The sequence below is a fragment of the Drosophila nasuta genome, chromosome 3, assembly GCF_023558535.2.
Source record: "Drosophila nasuta strain 15112-1781.00 chromosome 3, ASM2355853v1, whole genome shotgun sequence".
Taxonomy (NCBI): Eukaryota; Metazoa; Arthropoda; class Insecta; order Diptera; family Drosophilidae; genus Drosophila; species Drosophila nasuta.
The window spans coordinates 37513393-37537489 of record NC_083457.1 but is presented as its reverse complement, the minus strand read 5'-3'; the positions used below and the strand labels follow the sequence as shown (position 1 = coordinate 37537489).

At 40.8% G+C, this 24097-nt stretch overlaps 2 protein-coding genes across 2 annotated transcripts in view; one reads left to right on the top strand and one right to left on the bottom strand.

Annotated features, from left to right (window-relative positions):
* The window catches only part of LOC132788948 (collagen alpha-1(XVIII) chain), a 56419-nt gene that overhangs the window by 5220 nt on the left and 27102 nt on the right, over nt 1-24097 (top strand). The window contains 3 exon segments of the mRNA XM_060796642.1: nt 9403-9513; nt 9696-9796; nt 9798-10241. Of these exon segments, the coding sequence (XP_060652625.1) occupies nt 9420-9513; nt 9696-9796; nt 9798-10241 (639 nt within the window). The 5' untranslated portion in view covers nt 9403-9419.
* Nucleotides 22936-23876, bottom strand: LOC132788949 (uncharacterized). The gene is made up of 2 exons (XM_060796643.1): nt 23564-23876; nt 22936-23492 (listed from the first exon to the last, which is right to left on the bottom strand). The coding sequence occupies exons 1-2, from the start codon at nt 23801-23803 to the stop codon at nt 23091-23093; spliced, it is 642 nt and encodes a 213-aa protein (XP_060652626.1). The 5' UTR covers nt 23804-23876; the 3' UTR covers nt 22936-23090.

The following is a 24097-nucleotide window of genomic DNA, read 5'->3' as shown; positions in this document are numbered from 1 at the left end:
TAACAGACACTTAACGTATGCAAAACGCTTAGCGCCGTCACCTGAGTCAGGCGCCTCTATCTCTGTCGCTGTCTCTGTCTGACCCGCCCATCGTCTGAGGCGTCAGTAATTGTTTTCATAGCAACCGGCAATCGGTAGTCAGTAGTCGGCAACCGGTAACCGGCATCCCTCTCGCCCGTACGTAAGCGCATGTGCAGCGAGCACAACTTGTTAACTAAATCTGAAGCTGGACCAGATTGAAAGTTGAGAAATATTTGGCAGTTATCTGGCCACTTGGATCGCCAGACAATTAGCCAAATGAGTTGGCATCGACTTCGACTCGCGGCACTCGCAGCCACCCGTGCCAAAGCAAAAGCTGGCAAGTAATTAATTGGCATGCATTGTGTTTCGCCTGGCGCCGCTTGATTTGGCGGCATTCCAACTTGGCAACGCAGATAGACAATCGATTGTAGCGCGATTGTAGATTGATAAAACTGATGCCAGTAGCTGAAGCCAGTAGCAAAGCGCGTAACGAATATGAAAACGACGACTGCGACTCTGAATACTAGTCCATCAATTAGGCAAGTCGACCGTGGAATACCCGGCAGTTAGAAGTGAATAATTTAACATTAAAGCGTGATTTGATAGAGAGATAAGCAACTAAATCGTTTCTTGAATTTCTTTCAAGTTCCGTCGCACGTTGAGTTTTAAATGTCACTCAAGAATCAAATCCGTGATTTTGATCTGCGTTAATTTCATTATCAAAATGCGTATCGAGACAATCACAACTGGTTTCTTTTTAAGGTACAACGGAGATGTAGCAAGTTTTCGAATTAAAACAGCGGGATACCTTTAAACCTTTTTTTTGTGTTACCAAATTAGGTAACTTTAGCTAAGTATTAATGTGTCTGAAATTGAGGTGTTAATACTAACGGAATTTCAAGTTTTACTTTTACTTGACACTGTCTTGTTCAACCCTTCTACTTCATAATTACCGGGTAGAAATACTGGTGCACTGTCGATTTAGTCATTTAGTGTAAATTGTCATAAATCTTGAATGGGCTTTGAAGTTTGCAAGTCTGCCTACCAAATCCTGTCTAACTGTCCATTTGTCCATTTGTCCAGCTGTCAACTGGCAAATATGCAGACAGAGTCTTGCTGCTCAGCTGCTACTTCTACATATTGCTGCTGGCGATTGTTGTTGTCCTCCAGCTGTTGGCTGTTTGCCTGCAGCGAGTTCGAGGCAGTTGCAATTTATGCGAGTTATGCAAACTCATTTATTGGACATCAATTTGACGTAATGGGAATCAGAATAAATATATAATTTGTTAACAAACTTGTTTAACTTTGCGACTTGGCGATTGCTCAGCACAGATTTAATATGTCAGCGAGTGATTAAACTCGAGTTACCCATGTCGTAAAATGGCCCAATCAAATATTGAAGTGAATACCTCAACGCGATGCGACAGCTACTCAAATTACACTTTCAATGAATGTTTCGAGAACATTCATTTCAAAGCGATCTTCATTAATTATTTTAGCGTGAACTTTGATGCGATTGCATAATTGGGTTGAAACAGATGCAGCCAAGTGGCGCATAGAATTTTATTTATTTATTTATTTTTTTTTTTTGAGAAGAGTGTTTTGCTTTAATAACTTTACGTCTGGCCACAAAAATAGCACATTGAAAGGCAACGGGGTAAAATGATTCGTTTTATCGCATGCTCGTCATAAATTCCCGTTTAATGTGAGATTTTACATAATATATATGTGTATATATATATATATATTTATACTCGTTTGCCTGCCCAAAAGAACTTTGCTTAAGTGCCATCAGGCAGCAGTCTGCTTATCACATAAATTACCAAAGATGAGAGATGAGTGAGCGATGCCTCGATGTGTGCACAAGTATGAAATAAAAATGAAAATGAGAATGAAATAAAAAATCAAAGGCGAGTAATCTCTCTGTTCGTACAAAATAATAAACATTAAATCATTTCTATTGTAATCTCATTATTTAAGTATTCACATACATACATATTTCTAGGCCTACTCTCGCATACATATGCAAATAGACTGTGACTTTGCTTATGACACTGAACTAAATAGTCGAGCTACTACGGGTATTCATCGCAGACACCCGACGAGTACCCATGTGCTTGTTTCTTCCTCTTTCTATACGTTCTATACGTTTGCACATATTTGCTGGAGTACGTAATTATCGCTGACACGTCACTTGTTGTGTCTGTCAGCAGCTGGAGGCCGAAATATTCGTGCCTCCATTTCAATGATGCTCACAGGGCCTAGACGAGGAGCCTATGGCCACACGATGGTGTAATGACTGCCACTCGATTGACTCGAGGGACTCGAGTGAGCGATGTGTATGTGACTTATCGATGCCCATCGTGAAATAACTTCCGTTTCCTGCTCGTCCAGCCTCTGCCTATTGCTCATCCACATCCCAGGCATAGTCTGTGATACTGTCTTCGACTCCGTCTCCGACTCGTCGCTTTCTCAACTTACCCTAGCGACAAAAGCTATGTTGCCAATAGGCAGTCAAGTGCCAATCGAATGACTCAACAACAACTAGGTACTTGACCTTTGGAGTAGTTCTCTCCCACACACACACACTAGCACATTCGCACACTCTGACATCTCCAGTGATTATTAACCCAGCTCCCTTAGGCTACTAGCAACTGACTCCTGGTTACAGGTTGAGCAAACCACTTCGCCTTGCCTCACCTCGTCCTCAGCTGGCTGGCAATCACAAGCAGCAGACAAAATGAGTATTAACTTCCGTCGTGTCAGCCAGCAGCTAATAGAATTTTTGTCTGTTTATACTACTCTCTGTCCTGTGTCCTGGACAGAGCCATTGATTGCCAATCAACTTCAGTCAAATGAGTTTTCCCATCGAATTTGTTTTGTTGCGTTTACGTTTGCGTTGCGTTACATTTTCGTTTTATTGCGATTTATTCAGATTGGCAAAGCATCGTCGCCTTTAGTGGCTGCAAAATTTGCAAGTGGCTCAGCTGCAACACCACTGATAATAGCCTACAACAACAACAGCCATAAATTGCCATAAATTTCGGTTACTTGTATACGCGTCCAATCAGCTAGCGGCATACAAGGCCTGAGGCTTCGGTATATCAGTGATATCACGCATACGCCAGAGTGGCAGACGCTCGTTCGAGTGCGTATACAAGTAAGGAAATTGCGGAAGTGCTGTAGAAACATTCGCAAGAATTGGGTTATAGCTAATACTGCGTCAATAATTGGTCAACAAATTCTGAGTTTGCTAAATGAAATGGAAATACAGCACAAAATTTAGCGATACTTCGACTCATTTTTGTACCACGAAGTTACATTTTGAATTTCTAGTAAAATAATATATATTATGGAGGTTCCATATTATTGTTCATTGGGAATTTTAAAGCACTGTTCCAGTTCATAATAAAAAAGTATGAAAAAAATTGATTTTAAAATTTGCGATACGATATGCGTGATATTCTCGTATATGGGATTTGTTTTCGGAGAATTTGTGTATATATAAATATATATAAAATTAGTATTAAGTCTGAGAAGCCATAGAGTATTGAATGCAAAACGAATTCAAATACAAAGAATTTAAATTTGAGATGCGTGACATTTTGTATATTTTAGAGTAAGACAAGGTTAAAGCCTTTGAAGCTCTTTTACGTCATTATTGATATGATATATTTATTTGATAATCCACTTGACATTTTATGGAGTGTCAGACTTTTGATGGGCGTCATATGCGAGGCACATGGATTAACAAGGTCACTTTGTACGTTGAAGCAATTAGGCAATGATCATTGCGGAACTGATCGCAGCAATTGCTTGTGGTTTTTATTTTTGGACAACTGGACTTTACTTGCTATCCGTATTTGTTTTGTAAGCAATTTAAAGTAGGTGTAGCATATGCAGATATTTTAATTATATTTTGTGCATTTCATCGCCCCAAGCAAATAGTCGCCAGCATTTAATGAACTTTTGGCCCATTTCAAGTCAGAATACGCAGTGCGTGGCTGGCTTTGTAGCTGGCTGAGTGCCAACGATCCCACTGAATGTCACTTCCAGACTACATGATAAACTGTCTTCCTCGATTAAAGAGATAGAGAAAGGGGAAGAAAGAGGGGAAGAGAGACAATGTCAACCTTGAGTCAGACTCAAAAGGGAGATGTCCTTTGGAGTCAACGCTCTTGCATTTCGGCTTAAAAAGCGATGAGCGAGAGTTCATCTACCCATTAAAAAAGTTGGTGATCCGCAAAACGAAAAGAAATAAAACAAATTTTAATACAAACGGGACAGCAGCATGCAATTGGCAGCGAAGACAAAAGAATACAAAGCCACCCGGGGCTATAAATAACTGCATGGCATATTATAATGACAGCAATAAAGAACTTCATGATGACTTGGCACACCCCATTCATCAACATCGATGAGATGGCTGTGAAAGACGCACATCCACATTTACGTCCACATCCACAAACTGTCTTTGCCCCCCGCTCAGTCGGGGCACAATGCCCTTCCGATCGCTTATTGAACTTCTTTTTGGCTGTGTGCCTGGTTTTGCCTCCGTTTTTGGTTGCGACAACGTGTTGCACATGGCTGCCACTGGACGTTGCAACGCCCACAGTTCTAAGTGCAATATGAGTAGCACTCGACGCTTCAAGATTATATTCAAATTGTTGGAGCTGCAGCGGCTGCGGCTGTGGCAGCTGTTATCCAAAGATATAGGGACGTTTTGCCATTCGGATTGCTTCTGTTGCTGACAGCAGGGACGCGGAGGGGCGACGAGGCTTTTAGTATGCGGCTAATTACCACAACACAACCACAACTCGACTGCGTCGCTGGATAGACTGGCTAGTGACTAGTGGGTACATTGAGAGAAAGAAACAAACTGTTTTGGATACCGATACATAGACATCGAAAATCAACTATCAAGTATTTTTGAGTTTCACTACTTAATGAATTTTTCAAATTTTTTTTACATGAATTTCAAGAATTCGGAAATTACTTATTAGAATTTTTAGAACAATAAATTCAAAAAGATAACATTATTTTACTTTTCAAAACTTTTCTTTCTGTGTAGTGGCTGGCGGGATTTGAATGTGCATTTTCTTTGGCTGGTATTTATAACTCGATTTTGTTGTTCGATTCCCAGAGTATTTTGCAAGGCGACGAGTTTGCTATGCAACAACGCTGTGTCACTCCTTTGGTGCGAGTAGCGAATCGTTTGTTTGCTGGATAGAGTGACGTCTTATTTAGTTTTTATGCTGTTGCTGCGCTTTGCGCTGAAAGCGTATTTGGGGCGCCATTTGAAAAGGAATTAACCTAGTTGCTATCCGCACAAAACATTGCATGAACAATATGCAAGAAACAAGAACTCCAAAGGCTTGTTACTCCACATATCATTTGTGTTTTATAGTTGTCGATATTAACGATTCTATTAACTAAATGACGTTTTCATTTATGTATTCAAATCCATAGCCCGAGGCGATTGTATTCGCATGTGTTTAAAATTTGTATGTAAAAGAGAGAAATCAAACTGGTTTCAGCTTGAAACAAAAAAAAAACCAAAAACGTAGACAGCAAATTGGGAAAACATGAGATTACCGAGAATAAGGCAAAGAGAATTAGGGCTCATTTTGACTGCAATAAAATGTGCTTAGGGCATGAGTAAATAAATCACTACAGTCTGCAGCTAAATAGGTCATTATACGTAAGTATAAATGATGGGCTTAATATCTATTTTACTTTAAATAATCAATAATTATATTGAATTTAAGAAATGTGAGTTTTCTATATTTGTTCTACACTGCTAAATATTAATAAAATTCTTGAGAAACTTATTTTAAAATTCATTGTAAAGAAGCTTCGCTGTATATGCTAAAACTGTTGTAATTGTGTAATAAATGAAATGAAGGCGTTAATTATGTATTCCATTGGCATATTCTTGATGAGACTGATGAATTAATTATTTTTATTGCTAGAAAGACGAGTTCTTTGTCACATCATCATCACAATCAAGCATGCTTTATGCAGCCAAACTGTAATATATATTACTAAACTAGATCGAAATCAAATGAATATATTGATCACAGCAACAATAGATCAGTCTGATCGAAGAGTAATTTACATTTTCGTTTCATCAAATTCTAGTTAAATTAAATAAAACAAATTCTTGTAAGGTCTAGTTTAAATTTGTTGACAAGTGAGTTCATTATGAGCTCACTTCATAAGCATGTTGTGTAGGGCTGAGTCAAGTGTTTACGATTATGAGTGCGCTCGTTTAACTGGCTTTTAATCATTTATTTACTTTTATGGCGTCAAGGTTTTACAGATTTAAGTACCTGCCTTTGGTATCAGGTTACCTTTTTGCATTTTCTCGAGATTCAGATTGAGATACTTGTAGTTTATGCGTACATTAGTTGGCCAGCTGGGTCTGGTCTTAGGTCTCTTGGTCTGGGTCTGGGTCTGGGCTGGGCTGGGCTTCAATTTGAGCTTCAGTGTTTTGAGAGTGGTGTCCAAATGCGGGTTAATGCTCCGCATTGGCTTGTCGCAACAACTTGTTTCACTTGGTTTAGGTCTGCCATGTGCATGGGAATGTATGCGAAACAGTTTCAGTTTTGGAAAATATTTCCACCTTGAATCAAGAAGGCACTTAAAATGTTAACATGCAAAACAGCCAGTGGAGCATGTGCCAAGCGTCAGACTTGTTGATGCCAGTCCCTGTTTCTGCCTGTGTGTGTATGTGTTTGCGTTGTGTGTTTGTTATGGCTAAAAACAAATAAAGTCAAATTTGGCATGCAAATCCTTTAAATCAAACAAAATGAATTGCAGCCGGGAGGGCTTCCTTCCCCTTCTCTCCCTATCCTGACAAAAAAAGGGCAATAAATGTTGACAAAGCGACGCGCGATTGGCAGCGAATTTTTTGGCGCCCCTGGGTATGGGCTTAGTTTACAGCCAGAAAGCCGCCTGGCCCCCTTGTCTGTGCTTTCAACAGCTGTGCAACAAATTGGATAACATAAAATCAACAGAGCTAATAGTTCACTTAGGGGCAACAAGTCAAGTCAACGCATCGGTGCCCCAGCCAACGTCAATATGGGATATGGGATGTCCGCAGTCGACTCGAAGTCTCTTTGTGTTCAGGGTAGTGGGGAGGGAATGGTGAAGGGAAAGGGGGTTGGTCTGCTGCTTGTTTGACATACTGGCACACATTTCCCTCTCTCACTTACACACACACACACATACAGACACACACGCGTTGCCCTTTTTTCATATTGAGCCGATTTACTATTGAAAATAAATTTTTATTCGATTTTCTTGCCGCTGCTTCTTGGGCGTTCTTGGGTCTTCCTTGGTTTGCTTTAAGCATGCAACGCTCTGACGACTTTTCAATGTGTTGTGGAAGTGCGTAGCACTTTTTTTACGACCATCACTTTCAAATTTTTCCATTTCTATTTCCATTTTCATTCGAATTTCGTTTTCAATATGAATCCACTATGGGAAACTATTCACATATTGCTGCTGCTGGTCTTGTCTGATTTGCTGGATTTGTTTGTGTGTGTGTGGAGTCAGCATGAATCATAAATGTGAGTTCTTGGCTTCAACGGCAAATTGTAATGTGTACTAAAATTTGTAACTGACAAACGTAATGAGGAAAACCACACCTCCTGACAGCTGATTCTACCAAAGTGTTGTGCCCATTTTGTAGGTTAGGTCCCCCGACAACAACTAATCGGAGTTACGTGCGATCCATCTTAAGCACTTGCGCCTCTGAGCAACACCCTCTAAGAACAATTTGGGGAACCTTTAGGCATGCGTGCGTGGGCGGCCAAAGTATTCTGTGTGCATTGCATAAATGTTGCCTCATTAAAAGAATAATCCAACTCGATGTCTCAAAAATTGTCAAACCCTTTGTCAAAGATTATTACTATTCTTTGTCAGTTATCGAAATCGAATTTATTATTCTCGATTCTCAGAATCATGAAAGTGTTTAGTGTACAGCATGTATATTTTGACAATTCATCTCAATGTTCATCAAAGTTATTTGTCAATTTGCTATTTGAGATCTTTGTTAAGTCTTTCAACACTTCTTAATTGGGTTATTGCCCGAGGCATTCCACAGTGCGTATCATCAAAATGTGTTCAACAAATGTGTGCTTAATTAATAGAATAAAACACTTTTACTTAATGCTGACAATTGATAGTCATTTGCATTTGGATGTGAAAGTGTCTCACTCTTTTGTGTAAGAACTCGTGTTTTCGTTGCGTGAACTACTCACAACCAAAAGTTGCCTTATAAATATTAATTGTTTGCCTTTTGTCCAGAGACAATTTTAGGTCAAACATCACCCAACACACATACGCATGAGTATTAGTTTGATAGTTTCGAAGTGTCTGTGAAATATCACGCATTAATTGTGTTACATTGGGTCCATGTGGCCCGGAATTAGTAAACGGCAAACGCAAAATTTGGAGTGTGTTGACAATTCGAGTTTAAATGGCATCTGCTGCTGCTGTGCTAATGTGTAATTACCGCATGGAGCCCAACCCTATAATGATTTATTGGGTGCATGTTGAGGGAGGGCTCATTAAGTATCATTTTATTTGGCTGTTAAGTTGACAAAACTTGTTGTTGTTTATTGTTTATGGGCATTTTGTTGCATGATCCCTGACATTACTATACATTTTCATGACCTCTCGACAAAGGCAACGACGCAAACAAATCAGCTTTATGGGTGTGGTCGAGCCACTCGTTCGCTTATCTCTCCACCACTAACTCCAGCTGGCTGGCATAAATGAAATCTCAAGATTCAGCGATCAGCACCACTTTGTATTGTCATTAATCTCGGCATAGGCTTGACGTGTTTGTAGTGCTATTGTCTGGCGAAGGTGACGCATCACGTTGTTTTCATTTTTGCATTACATAATTTATAAAGCAACCCCGAACTAATATTGTGTGGCTTCAAGCCTGCAGAGCCTGTGGTCATCATGAGGAGGAGGAAGGCAGGACAACGAATATGGGATTTGAGGTTTCTTGCCCACAATTCATATGTAATTGCTTACAACTGCAGTTTACAGTTTTGCAGGTGGCCGCAAGCAACTGGCTCAGCATGTGGCAAGCACGTGGGACTAATTTAACAGAGTTAAGAGTCTTATATTACCAACTTATTGTTTGTGGTAGATAAATCTTCTGTGGTTACTTCTAGTTACAGGTGTAACTACAATTTCGACCTATTATCATGCTATATCCAAAAGGGAGATTTTGGACTTTAGTTAGTTTGGGCAAAGTTAGTAAACAATGAATAATTTTATTTCTAATTATCATAAGCAACTATATATAAATATTTCTTATTAAACTTCTGACAATTTTTTTTTTCTTTACGTCTTTTGTAGGTTTTGTGATTATAAAAATGCGATCGCTGCTGCTTGTGCTTTGGCTGGCTGTGCCGCATCTAATTGCAGTGCTGGGCGCATTGGAACCAGAATTGGATGATAGCAATGAAAGTAAGTTAGAATAAAAAACATTGCATACTTTTAAGCTGCCACTAATAATGCAAAAAATGTACAAAAAGCATTGCATACTTGGAAGATGCAAGCACAATGAGTATTCCTCTTAGGTGTTATTGCACAAGGCATTACATTCGCTTTAAAATACTTAAAAACAATTTCTTCTTTTATTTGTGCAGCGGATAAATTCGGTGAACATCGACTGACGGATATCATAACCGACGAGCACTACCCGAGTATAAAGTTCGGCGAGGGCGAAGATGGGTTTCCCGCGTTCAATTTTTTTTTCCACAGCCGATGTGAAATCATACTCCAAAGTGCTGTTACCCCAAAAGCTAGCAGATTTTGCCATACAAAACACCTATAAGCTGAGCTCTCTAAAAGGTGGCTATCTGTTCAGTGTGCTGAGATCTATGGACGACAAAGTGGTGCAGTTGGGTGTGCACCTATCGCCGGTTATTAAGAACAGCTACAATGTGACGCTATTCTATGCACAGCCCGACCAAAATGACAATGTTAAGATTGCCAGCTATCCGATTGCCCATGTGCCGGACAAATGGAACTCGATTGCATTTCAGGTGTTCAGCGACAATGTTGTGTTCTTCTATGACTGCAAGGCCGTTAATACGACGGCCATAGTGAGAGATCCCTTTGAATTGAGCTTTGCCTCATCGTCGGTGCTTTACATTGCGCAAGCTGGCTCGCAACTGGGAGGAAATTTCGAGGTAAGTTCTTACGGCGGCCAATTTGATGCTGTTTTAAAATAATGCATTAAATAATTATTGTAACATCTGAAGCGGCAGCACATTTGACTCTACTTAAAGACTGGAATATTTTGAATTTATATTCTTAAAATTTCGAAATTTTTTGTACTTATGTTGCTTGGGGGTGGGCGGCACATCAAAAGGCAAGACCACATGTCTGACGTGCAAGTACTTAATTTTTCGTTGGGCAATGAGTTGTAATGGAACTCGACGGCGGTGCGTTCAATTGTTCCAAGTGGCCTGCTTGAACCATTTGCCATTTGAAAAATTCCACCACCAACGGTTGTTGTGTTGAAATCGCAGCTGCTAAGCTTCTCAACTCACAGCCAAGTGCTGAGAAATTCACCACAACACCCTTATAGGGCGCCAAATTACCACGTAGCGGGCAAACATTTAAGGTGACTCAACTCATGAGTGTCAATTCGAGTCGATGCTCAAATCAGAGTGGAACACCACCGGCAGAAAGAGCTCTCACTCGGATTACGTATACGTCGCGACTGCCTGAGTTTCACTCGAAGCGCACTCTCTCTGTTACGCTGTTCAGTTATTCAGCGCTAGAGCATACGAAGTTGTGGCTGCCACGAGCGCATTTATGTTGTCTGAGGCACGACTCAGTGTCCTGGTTGTCGGTGTGCGTGTGTGTTTGTGCTGGTGTGCGCCATGTTGCTGTGATTTGCTTCACACACATTGGGCCTAGCCGAGACGAGTGCGTTTACCTTTCAGTCGCGTTCGGTGCCGCAAACAGTTAACATGTGCGAACGGCTGCTTGTTTTTGTATTTCTGCCACTGCCACTGCCACAGCACGCTGAAGTCGCGCTCTGACTCGGTTTGCTTCATTCGGTCGTTCTTGTTCTCGTTCTCGTCCTGCGTCCGCAACCTCGTCTCGTGTCTCGTGTAAGAGCGTTTGTGATTGTGTGTGGCACGGCTACGGCGGCAGCAGCGGCGGCTATGTGTGATCCAGGCGCAAATGAAGCCATTGTGCAAGTTTAGCCGCAAAAAACGAAAGTGATTTATGCCTAAATCAAATATGTTTGCATAATGTCCAAGTGAGCCAGCGGACCAGCAAAACGTGTTACGTGAACCCATGAAAGGAGCCTCCATTCCCACAAAACCGAATAAAGAGCCAAAACAAAACAAAGTTCAGTCAATTAAAATTCAATTATGCGACCAAAAATGAAGGAAAGACGGCGCAAGCGTTTGAAAATGCCACCGTTCACTTAGCTAGTGTTTCTTACCTTACATTTACGATTCAAGTTGTAGTTGGAATTGCAATAAGAGTGCTCATCGAGATCATATCAAATACACTCGCCCTCTCACACACATATCAAAGCAACATTCGTGCCGCTGATTGTTGCGCGTGTCCTTTTGTGCATATCGCGTGTGGCTGCGGACTAAGCGCCTAGGCCTGATTTCTGTGCAAAATTAATAAATGGTAATAGTCGAGTATTACCTATAGCCTGCAAATTACAAAAACATATCTCGCCTCGCGGTAAATAAAACGCGACGCAGCAGAAGAAAAAAGAACATTAAAAAAAGGCGAGGAGAGAACAAATTTGTTTTGCTTGCCGTGCAAATATTTACAATTAGTTTGGCAGGCTCGCGCGGTTTTCCTGTTGCAGTTCTTCTAGTTGTTATTGTTGTTACTATTATTATTGTTGTACTATAGTTGCAAGGCAACTTTTGTTGTGTATTCCGTGTGTTCAAAAGCCGCAAGTCTACAATTTCGTTGTCGTCGTCGGTGGCAAATGCAAAAACTCTCGTGTCGGTATGCTTTGCAAAATTAAAGATGAAGAATTTAAATGTGACTACTGCCAGTGAGAATATGTTCCATGAAAATCAATCAATTGCACAAGCCAAAATGCATGTGGTGTGAACGAGAAAATTAATTACGCTCAGCGGGCTATCGGCTGTCCAGTTAACAAACGACCTGGCCTCGCTCGCTTGGACTCTGCTTCAGTTGCCACAAACTGTTGAGCACACACAACGGAAACAACAAATATCCAAAGAGCCACACAAAACCAGCAACCAACAAGAGCAAAGTCGCAACGTTTTTTTTTCTGTTGTCGTTATTGCTGTTGCTATTGTTGTTGTAGTATTTTATAAATCAAATAACAAGCGCTGTCATTTGTAATTACAAATGGGCATGAAAAAAAGTGAATAACTTAAACGGCATCAAACAATACACACAATTCATACTCGGTAAAAGTGCATAAATAACGCAAACTATTTGTAATTAAATTATCTGTGATTTTTGTCAACATATTCAATATTTTCGAAGCCCAAAGCATATACGTTTAACGTGCATATCGCAAATATCGTAGTTAATCGCAACAATCAAGTGACTTTAAGCGACGTCAACAACTCTAAAGGTAAATATATTTATTATGTACATACACACAGCACATATATATAAATACTATATAGATTTATATATATATATGTATTTATATACTTGTGTCTGTGTAGAGTTAACACTCGGCTGGAGTAAAGAGTTCTATCGTACAATGGGCCACACACAAATGGTTTGCATGTCGCAGGCTGTCGCCTATCAAATTGAGCATGGGCTGCGCATAAATTATGACAAGCTAGGCGGGAGGCGTCATAGACAAAGCCACGACCAGAGGGTGTGCGGGGAAATGTGTGTGTGTGTGTGTGTGTGTGTGTGTGTGTATGGCGGAAGGAGATGGCTTTATGGATTGGTTGTGCGTTGTGCTCGCGTTGCCCCAAATCAAAGGCAAACTCATTAAAGCAGAGCTACACAGACGGTCACATCGCTCAGCTCAGCTCAGCTCTGTTCTGCTCTGCTCAATTCAGCTCTCACATATATAGAACACTCAGCCATGCATATGCATATTAAAGCAGCACGGGGCGTATGTGTAATATTGTGTATACGAATACGAGTATATTTTTGTGAGCTCGCTCGCTGGCTCGCCCGTCGTCTTTTGTCTTTAGCGTTAACGTTTACGTTACCATTTTGCCGCCAGGCAAACGAATATACGCTTTATTTATTAAATAAAAGGCCTTTTTAATGTCTGCATTCGTACAAAAGACATACTTATTCTGACCTCTAGCTACAGATAAAAGGTTAACAGTTTCCCCAAGAAAACAAAAGCCAGGCCAAGTCAGAAATGGTATTGATGTCATCTGACGTGAAGTCTCGTTTCTAGGATAAACTGAGATATACCATTAAAAATTGATTAATAATTATTAGAGTTTGCTCCCGTTCTCTCTCTTCATTAAATGGTAAAATTTGAAGTTTTAAGCCATCCGTGCTCGACGTTCGGCTTTTGCTGTGCAGTCAGTGCGTGCATTTAATTAAATAGTATTACGCATATGGCAATCGACAATACGAATACGAATGTGAATGCCAAAAAGCAACAATAACAGTAGCACAGACAAGAACAATATACGTTTGATCGAAATTCCCAGGGCTTTAAATAGTTTATGCATTGTGGCTCCTGTGCGAGGCTTAGTTCAGTTGCGTTGAAGACTGCCAACAAGCATAAATAGTCATAAATTTCCCTGGCTGAATGTTGCCAGCGTGTGTATGTGTGTGTGTGTGAGAGTGCTTGTCTTTAGCTGTGTGTGTATTAAATATCATAACTAGACTCAACTCTGTTGCGTCGTGCGTGTGTTGTTTACACTATTGACTTACATGCCACCCTCAAAATAGGCTTTATTTTCCATAATATGTAATTTTGATTTGCAAATTTATCAATTTGGCATCATAATACAATATTTTGACCCATTATGTTGACACAATTTAAAATTCAATTTAAAATGTTTATTTACATATACATACATGCATATATTCATGCATACTACGTACCCGCCCTGTTGTCCCTCGTGTTGTTCGTGCTGGTTTTCTGCTTTGTTCTTACCGCGATTGTGTTTGAAATTAGTTTTTACTAAGCCATTGTCTACAAATATAATTACTTAAATGTGGGTCTCCATTCCCTTACAAATGTACAATTTGCGGCTATAATTAACCCAAGTGAATGCTGCAAACCTTTGACAAATAGTTGTTTTATCTAATTGGGAATGTGGTTAGTCGGGAATTTAGATGTCAGCAGGTGTTTATTATTATTATTCCTTATTGTAATTGTTGAACTGAAAAAGAATAAATATACGAAAATATTTGATTGAATGCTATTGATTGTCATTCAAATTAATTCAACACATTTTGTATTTGATATATTATTTTCTTTTGATGCAGAGAATGCGAAGTTAGAGGATTAACCGTAAATGTAAAATGTCAATTAAATTTGCATTAGATTATTATTTGAATCAAGCAGAGCTGTAATTAAATTGATAAGCTGAATTGATTTCTCTTTATGTAAATAGTTATAATCATCTTTTAATGCCTATGCAATGTTTAAAGCTGAATAATCAAAGTTCCATAAACTAAAACAAAATTAAAGTTTACTAAATGTCACTGCTCGCATTTACATACATATATTTGATAAAATGACTCCCATTAGCTTTGCTTTATTCTACGATGACATACTTATGCATAGTTTTATGTGCTTCTGCGCATATTTTTATTACTGATGAGAATGCAAGTCGTTAAATTTATATACAATGCTGATTTTACGATCAAATTTCTTATAAAAATCTGCAAGGCACGAAACAAAAAAATTCTGCTGTTTGTACAGAAATCACAAAAATTGAGTGCGGGTAAAATACATGCATTTTATGATTTTATAGATGCCCGATTGCGGCCTTAAACAGGGACACTGGCAACTGCCACCACTTCCACTGTTGTTGGGGCACCAATAAACATAAATTATGCAAATGTTGGACTTTAATTAACCGACGTTAGTGAAGCGGTTAACGCCCAGCTCGCCCACTTGTTATATAGCCAGGGAAATGCGCTCTCGACTGGCTTCTTGGCTTCTTATTAATTTAACCAGCGCTTTATGTGACCAACCGTTGAAACGCCCTCTCGCACACACACCGACGCCCACACCCACATACACACACACACACTCACACCCCGCTGGCATATGTGAGGCATGGTAAAATTGTCAAAGAGGAGTCAAAGGAGCTACTATCGATCAAACTTGGACACGTCTGTGGCCGGGGGTTAAACATTGCTTCTGGTGACATTTTATTGTGCTCGCTTCTTATTAGGGATGCATACGAATATATGCGAGTGTGTGACACATGCTTAGCTCCCTGCTCAGGTATAACATCAGTTAGTCATTGTTACTTGCTACACAAAAACATGCCAAATGAAATTATCTAAAGCGGAAATTTGTGTGCAAAACGATGCTTATTAAAAATAACATGTCAAAATGTGGAAAAGATCCCCACGATGGCGATGAATAGACATAAAACATTCTCCTGACTGCTTTCTTGCCTGCCTGCCTTCCTGACACATGTGTGCCGTGTTTATTTTGTTGTGTGTGAGTTAGGTTAGTCCTTTTATACATGTTGCCCCATTATCTTCATTAGGCGCTAACGCATTTGGGGGGCAGCTAGCTGAGCAAACAAAGGGTCATGGAGTGGAGCAGCATTAAGCAATATTTTTGGTTAAATTTCTGCATTCAACGGTTCAGTTTTCGGTTACCCATGACAACTTCAAAAGTCATTACTCATTTTGGCGTACTTAATTTGGAAGAAGATATGAAATTCCTTATCGTACAGGGCATGGCAGCTTTTACTTTTTTTCATTGTTTTTGTGTTTTGTTTGTGCCACAAGTTTTTTGCCCCTTTTCATTACGCGGCCAAAAACGCAGTCGAAAAACGTCCAAGTAGGTAATTTCATTAGGAAACTTGAGCCATGCCAAACTTTAAGCTTAAGCTGCGACTGGGCGACTCCGGCTCCGACACCGACATCGACTTTGACTGCGACTCCAAGTGCTGGGGCTGCAGCCGTAGAATTTTAATGCTGCGTGAAGAATGCCACTAAGGCTAAGGCTAAGGCTAAGGCTAAGGAAAAGGCAACGAGAACGGCAGCGCATAAAAAAGTTGCTTTTGGCTGGGTTTTCTTCTTTTTCTTTTTTGGGCCCACAAAAGTTTGTTTTACACCACTGAGTCAACCGTTGACTCAATAACTGGCTGCCATTTGCGAGGCTGTGTGGTGTCTCGACTTGGCTGGCATGGAGTGTCAGGTGAGCGGCGTTTGTTTGGACGCTGCCGACGCTTTTGTTGCCATTGCTGCTGCTGCTGCTGCTGTTGCTTTTGGGAGACAGACACGATTATCGTAATTATGCGCTGACTGTAGCATACTTTTGTGCGCGGCGAACCTCTTGCTAAACTGCTTGTGTGTGATGCGTGCTTGGGCCTATGTGTGTGTGAGTGTGTTAAAGGATATTTTTATGTGTGTGTGTGTTGTGCGCCAACTTTTACCGCAATTATGTAGGTTGAAAAGTTGTGGCTCGTTTTTTATTTCATTTTCGGTGCGCTCAAGGACACGCCCGCTACAGCTCGCAACCGCATCCCCATGGCCCACCGCAGGCATTCGGCTTATGCCTTTATGCGCTCTAAATAAAAGCCGAGACATCTTGAGCATGTGGCCAAATCTAGGCAACGCATTTTAAGGCCTCTCCCTCCCGCCAAACACTCTGCCACCTACCTCTCTTTATTTTCAGTTTGCTTTTTTTTGCCAAGTTCCGTTCCGTTTATTTGTTCTTGCTTTCGCCGTTTTGCCATGACGTTGCTATAATTCAATATTTTCGCAAATAAACTTGTTGGCAGCTTAACTTTTCATAAAGTTTTCTTCTTTTTTTCCCCCGACCATTTTCTTGTTTTCTGTGTTGTGTGTGTGTTGGTTTCTTTTTTTTTTTTTTTTGCTGGCTCCTGTGGTAGCTTTTATTTTTCAGCCGCTCCTTTGCGGCGCAAATCGGTGAGAAAATGCTGACAAGCGGTGGGGCAGCCAAAGAAGGCTCAACGCAAAAGCAAAAAAAAAAACGAGAAAAGGAAAAAAATTAAATAAAACGTGTTACATTTGTAGCGTTCGGCGGAAGTGCCGGCAACCGTGTGAGCGTATGAGGCTGAGTCTGAGTGTGTGTTGGGTCTGTGTAACTGAGAAGAGACTGAGGTTGTGGGCATTTGAGAGGCGTGTGAAAGCACAAAAACGCTTGCTAAGGTTAATACGTGCCACAAAAGCCATTAGGCAGCAGGCAGCAGGCTGTAGGTAGAGAGAAGGCAGACTTGGGCCAACGCAAGGCAACAGCCGAATCTAAGTGCCCAAGGGTCAAATACATTGAAACCATTTGTTGTGTGGGGCCAACTCTGACTCCAGCGCCAACTCCAAATCCATGTACGAGTGTGTAACGTAACCAAACAACAACTACAAAAGCATCCAATTAATATTCCAATTCACGCATCTGCTTCTTTTTCCAGGCAATTCTCGTGTCGCGTTTGAAATCGTCGCCGTAAGTGTTAAAGTGTTACCAATTTGTCCACGATTCGGGAGTGTTTGAGTGTCCGTGTGTGTTTTTGTGTATGTCTGTATAAATTCAAAAAAAAATAAATCTAAAAACATGGCAATGGTCATTTCAACGCGCGCGAAACTCGTGATAACCGCACTGATTCTATTCTTCCTGCTCGGCATTGTCCTTGTGACGGGCTCGACGAAGGGCTGGTTTATACCGCAACGTTTCAATGGCGAACGCGTGGCAGCCAGGATACAGGTAACTAATGTTCAACTGTCCAAATGTGCTCTAGCTCCTTTGTTCATTCAAGCAACAAGTTTTGAGTTCTGAGTGCCTTTCAACTTTTCCAGAAATGGCATTTCATTTTAATTAAAAACTACATACCTTACCAATTAATTATGATTACGACCTTTATAGTATGGCATATACATATAATGTGCGCTCAGTCAACACGTGGCCGGACTGCGGACTGTGTGCTTTATGAGTTTGTCAGTCGGAGTCTCGGTCGCTCCAGTTATATATGACTATGTAGTTAAACTGTGTAATTTGTAATGTGTAATGCTAAATGCTTCACTTCCTCTGCTCGACTGCTCGAAATGCAAACTAATGTCACTGTTGTGAGTGGAGCCGGGGATCGCTCTTTATGCGCCCCCAACACGCATAACAAGCTTGAACTGAAACTGAAACGACCAACAAAAAAAACATTCAACAAGCCACAAACAAGTCGAGACTGCTTTCAAATACGCAGCGAGTGTTGAGCGTTGAGCAAATAAAATAAGTATACGACACAAAAATTCCTACACTACACGAAGGCAAATAAAGTTTATTGTGACAAATGTTTCATGACAGCCGACCATTTGAGGCAACCATTTTGTTGCCACGTTCCCGTGTCACCATTCATTCCATTCGCTCTCTACTCATATGAGTTAAAGGCTTGTGACCAGGTGGTGACCGGTAAAATGCTCAGCACTGCGTGTGTGAAAAGTATGAATTAAAAACCATTGTAATTATCAGAAGACATTAGACGCGCTTTGTTTATCCCCCCCTTCTCATGTCTCTTTGACAACAAAGATAAATCGACAAACGTGACACGGGTTTGGTTGTCTGTCTACTGTGAACTACTCGCAAATGTGCCAAGGGTTAAAAGTGTGCTCGTGGCGTATGCGTAATGTGACCTTTCAACTGCTTTTACGGTGTTGGATTAGTATCTATGTTTGTTTGTTGTTTGTGTGTGTTGCTGATTAACAGGTGGCCTCTTGTTATACCCACAAAAGCTGTTTGTTTAACCATGCTCAAGTGGTATTTTAATAACCGCACATTTGAGACTTCTATCTCCCTACTATTTCTCTTTCTTAAATTTTAAATTAGTTCTTTTCGCATTGAAAGCAGTTTTAAGTGGTTCTTTCTATTTGTTTGCTAGCAACGCCCTGGTTTATTTACACCTTTGCAACGTCGTCGCAATGTCTGCTAATATCTGCATAATTGTTGTGCTAATTTTGCCAGCACGCCCCGTTAATGTTTCTATTGACACCAGACGTGGTGGGCGGGGGCGGAGATGTCGCGGCGTCAACCCAACTACCTAATGTCTGCACTGCTTTGACATTGTTTACGCTTACTTATGGCCACAGCCTGGCTCTGGCTCTAGCTCTGCTGTGAGCCCCGCTGTGAGCTCTGCATAGTGATTAAACTAATTTAATGCAGTAGCAGCGACACAGGCAACCACAACAGCAACGTGAACCAAACTGGGCGGGTTTGGACAGGCAATAAAAAACCATTTAAAACATTCAAAGTGTCGCATGAGAAGGACGTTCCGAGTCGCAGTTGTCGTTAACGGGCTGACTTCGATACACCTTGCCGCCAGACGAATGTGTGGCAAAGTGGCAAAAAAAAAACACAAAAAAAAAGTAACAAAGTTTAGCAATAAAAATCTAAATAAAAGCCCGAGTACTAACGTCACGAGGCGACTTCAGGCGACGCGGCTGTTAATAAAGTCATTTCTGCATGCTGCCTGCCGCTGTCGCCTTCTTTTAACCTCTCCTCGGCTCTCCCACTCCGCTTGTCTCTCAGTCGTCGCTGCTCACCTTTTGGCACGCCAACAGGCGAGCGAGTTCATTAGCAGTAGCTAACATTACAAAGGCTTCGCGTTGATGTTGTCCTTGTTGTTGTTGCTCCCTAGTTTTCACACAGTTGCCACGGCCGCTGTTAATTATGGCTGAAACTCGATGCGGACGCGCCGCAAGGCGTCTGTGGGCGTGGAAGGGGCTGTGAACGGGGATGGAAGGGGAATTAGCGTGCAGATCCCACTGCTGGAAATTTATAAAAGTTACACGTAGATTGACAGGCAATTTGTTGTTGTATTATATTGAGGCGGTTACTTGGACTTACGCCAGTTACCAGTTAACTATTGACTGAGTGCAAATGGGAGTGACTCCGTTTGTGTGTCTATGTTGTGTGTGTGTGTGGCCGCGCTGTGTGGTTAAGCTCTGTGGTTTTGTACCAACAACATTAACAACAATGCCAACCACGCTACTACAATACTGCTACTGCTACGACTCTACTATTATTATGGTAGCACTCGGGCCTATTCACATTGATTAGTGCCCAATTATCCGAAAGTGAATTTCGCCAAAAGGCAATTATTGTAAACGCGTTTAACTCTAGCCACGCGTCCTCGTTCTCCCTCTTCACCAGCCGACACATTGAATTAGACAGGCTGACAACTCCTACGACGCTTATTGGTTGTTATTAACCGTGTGAATTTATGCAGGACAGAATGGCCTACTAAATGTGAGCACATACTCTTAATTGAATGGCCTACCTGTACAGTATCGCCATCGTCGATATATTTGCTACTTTACTTAATGATTGCCACACAATTTGCTAATAACCTTTGCTGTCATAAACATCTAATTGTACTATAGAAGTTAATGCTTAGCAACAATTATAATAAACATAAAAATCTAGTAAAAGTGTTGATATTCATTTATGACCCCACATAGTTTCATGTTTAATTTTATGTCTGAATTCCCGCATGTCATTTCTCATTTTTTTTTAATAATTGAAATTAGCTAAAAAAGTAAATCGAATTTTTAATTAAATAAATTGATGCCGTCACAATCAATATTTCTATTTATATATAATTTTGTTGCTCACTATTCACTGAATATAAAACCAATAAAATATGAACCTAAATTATTTTTATTATTACAAGTAGTACGTAAAAGAATGATTGAAGTAAATATTTAATTTGTAATATTTTCTTTGTGATTTTCTTGTGTGTCAACTTTCGATAACATCGATTACTCGCTGCTGACGTGTGCGTCGAATAATCGATTTAGCTCTCTCGGTCCAATTTGAATATTATATGAAATGAAGCTAAATATAGAGTTAATTGCGTTCATCTCCTGTCCAACAGTAATGGCATGACTCGACGGGAATATTAACGACAGCGAGTTACGAGGAGTTCGAATGGTGGTGGGTCATGGCACTCGAAACATGTCCTTGAGCTCGTACCCATGCACATGTGAACAGATACTGCGATGAGGATTACGAATACTTATTGCTTAGTGAGGTAGTAATAGATAATAATCCGGCTAGACAAGCCAGCCAAGCTTTGACCTAAACAAATGTAGCACTGCAGTTACTAACTATGTATTTGGATTTGAAATGAAATCCTTAGCTGTTGTTCAACGTCGTATATCCGTGGCCAAAGTGTGCTAACATTATTATATGTAACGCAGTGTGGAAGAGAGGGGGAGGCATCTCGCACAATCCACACTCTCAGCTGGGCAATAAAAAACTCAAGAAAACACATTCCATTAGATTTGCTGCGGCATTGCTAGTCATATATTTATGAATGTAGTCGCATTCGCTGACTACTCCCGCAGCTGGCAATAAATAATGAAAGTATCAAAATGCGAATATGTGTGTGTGTGTGCGTGCGAGGGGGAAAATAACAACGTTAGCCGAGCGAGAGAACACATAAATGTAAAGAGTTGGCAGTTTTGCCAGAGTTGCCGTCCGCTGTGCCGATGCGAAGTAAACAGAAGCACAAAACTTTCGCACACACTCGCACGCTCATATATTTCTGAATAAACATATGAAAAACTATCTTGCGTTACGTTTATGATAATATTTTATTAAAGCCCCAGCCACCTAGAAGTCGAACTTGGGTACGCCCCAGCAGCAAGCATTAGACCATTATATATTTATTCTGCCTGCACGAACGAACGAACCTAACGCGCTTCTTTTACGTCTTTTGTCTGACATGCCTTCGGGGCTGCCCACCCGCGCATATAGGACTGCCTGCCCCGCCCACTCGGTGTCGCTGTCGATGGCGTAAGATAGCGCGAACTTTTGCAAAATGATGCGATGACTTCTGCGGTTTGACAGCATGATAGGCACAACAAAGTTTGTGCCTGGAACTTGTTGCATTGACAACGCCAGAGCTGCAAGGATGCTGCAAGTTGCATTGTCGATTTGCCGCTGCGTACGCTGCAAGTCGCAGATAAGAGAATATTGGTGTTGCTCCTAATATGTGCCAGCTGAACTTTTGTGTTGTGCGTGTGGAGCTCAGTGGTTATTCTTGCAAATTGGATACAAAACCAAGGCAGCAGTAACTGCAGTTGCCAAGTATGCTGACAAGCTGCAGCACCACGCACACTCTCTCTGTCTTGTACTTTCTCTGCGTTCCCTCTTCCTCTCTCTGGTCTCATACCCAACCTGGCTACAATATAAATAGCACTGATTTGTGCTCACAAATGCAAGCGGGACTTGTCGCTGTCTCGTATCAGCCATATGTGAGTGCAACCCAAAAGTTAAGCCAACCAACCATACAACCCATTTGTTTATTATGATAATACGGGCAGGCAGGGGAGGAGTTGAAGAGGTAAGCGTGCTGTAGTAGTTGGGGGTGGGGTGATGTGTGTGTGCTCTGCTCTGGTGCTGCCCACAAAAACCTTAAACTGATGACACACTTCACATGCGAGGTTTTTGCCTCAGGCCCTTTAACAGAGCCACAGTTCCCTCCTCTCTTTTTCTCCGACAGTTGCCTCTGTTTCGGTGCTGCATTTCCGCCTGAATGGCACTGCTGCTCGAAGCAACTAACTGCCTGCCCGCCTGCCCCACGCCCCCGCAATGCTCCCTTCGCTGCTCTCCATCAAACACAAGTATGTCACCGAGTGGAGAGGCCGTACTTACCGTTCTAAAACTGTGCTCTGTACATGGCACACTATATTGACTTTGAAACATAAAAAGCTTTTCTAGATGTTCGAAATACTCTGGGGGCGGACTCTTTATTATCGCCCTGTGAATCGAAATTTGCTGCTGTGTGTGTGTATTTACGTTGTCGGATAAAATACAAGCGTATAATCAAGCAAAAAGTAACGTAAAATGAGTATTGTATGTAGGAGACACATCTCTATTTCTCTCACTCGATGAACAGCTTTTCTGCTAGGCCGAATAAAGAACAGGCATTCTGCGTTACTCTCTTCAATCTCCTTAGAGCCTTTTGATGCTCGCTATAGATGTACTGGTCGTAGATCAATAGTTCTATACGAGCTTTAATCTTATTCGGTCTGCAAGCCTTCATCAATTTCTTTCTACGATTTTCTTGCAACCGCTGCAGGTGATTAATATAGTAAACTACAAAGACATACATGTCTGAGAACATCTTGTTGGCCAGATGATATGCATTACATGTTTCTATATCGTTTTCTGCAAGATTATATCGACTTATTTGATTGTCGGCAAACACTTTGAAAGTATCATTAAGCATCTTCAGTTCCGGTGGCATGCTTTTTATATAATTATGCGTCAGCACCAAGACACCCTTTAAAACAAAATTTCAAAATGTTTTAAGAATTAAATGAAGACTTCCTTCTGGCCAAATGACAAACTTACCCTTATGTCAACCTTATCACAAGCATAGGTTTTAAAACTGTAGATTGGCCACCAATCTGAACTTGGTCGAGGCACCGTACGCTGTATCATTGTCAATTCAGTTGCATTCTCCATCTTCTCCAACATGGTAATATGTGGGACCAGTAAATCTTTTATCATACGTTGCAGCACTGGGGAAATGTACAATGCATTGAATCTGTTTGCGTCATCGACGTTCATTATTCTTTGTGACGAGGACATGTTTAGAAATAAATTGAACTCCGAAATGAAATCAGATCAAAGGTAGAGTTCGGCGGCGTGCTTTTGCAGAGTTGTATTTATTAATTACCATGTGTGCGAATCGATAACTTATTATCGGAACCAGTTAAGACCGAGCCATATTATAAATATGCAAGTATTACGATATGTGTATTTTAAATCTTTTTTAATTGTTGAAAAAACAATTTAATTTCATTGACTAACTACTCTCGATCATAGTGAAATTATGCAATTTTCGATTGATCCTGTGGATAGTTGTAAGTTAATATCAGTGAA

Coding starts and splice junctions, on each gene's coding strand:
- LOC132788949 (XM_060796643.1), bottom strand. CDS start 23,803: ATGTCCTCGTCACAAAGAATAATGAACGTCGATGACGCAAACAGATTC. Junction 23,493..23,563: donor GTGATAAGGTTGACATAAGG/GTAAGTTTGTCA, acceptor TTTGTTTTAAAG/GGTGTCTTGGTGCTGACGCA.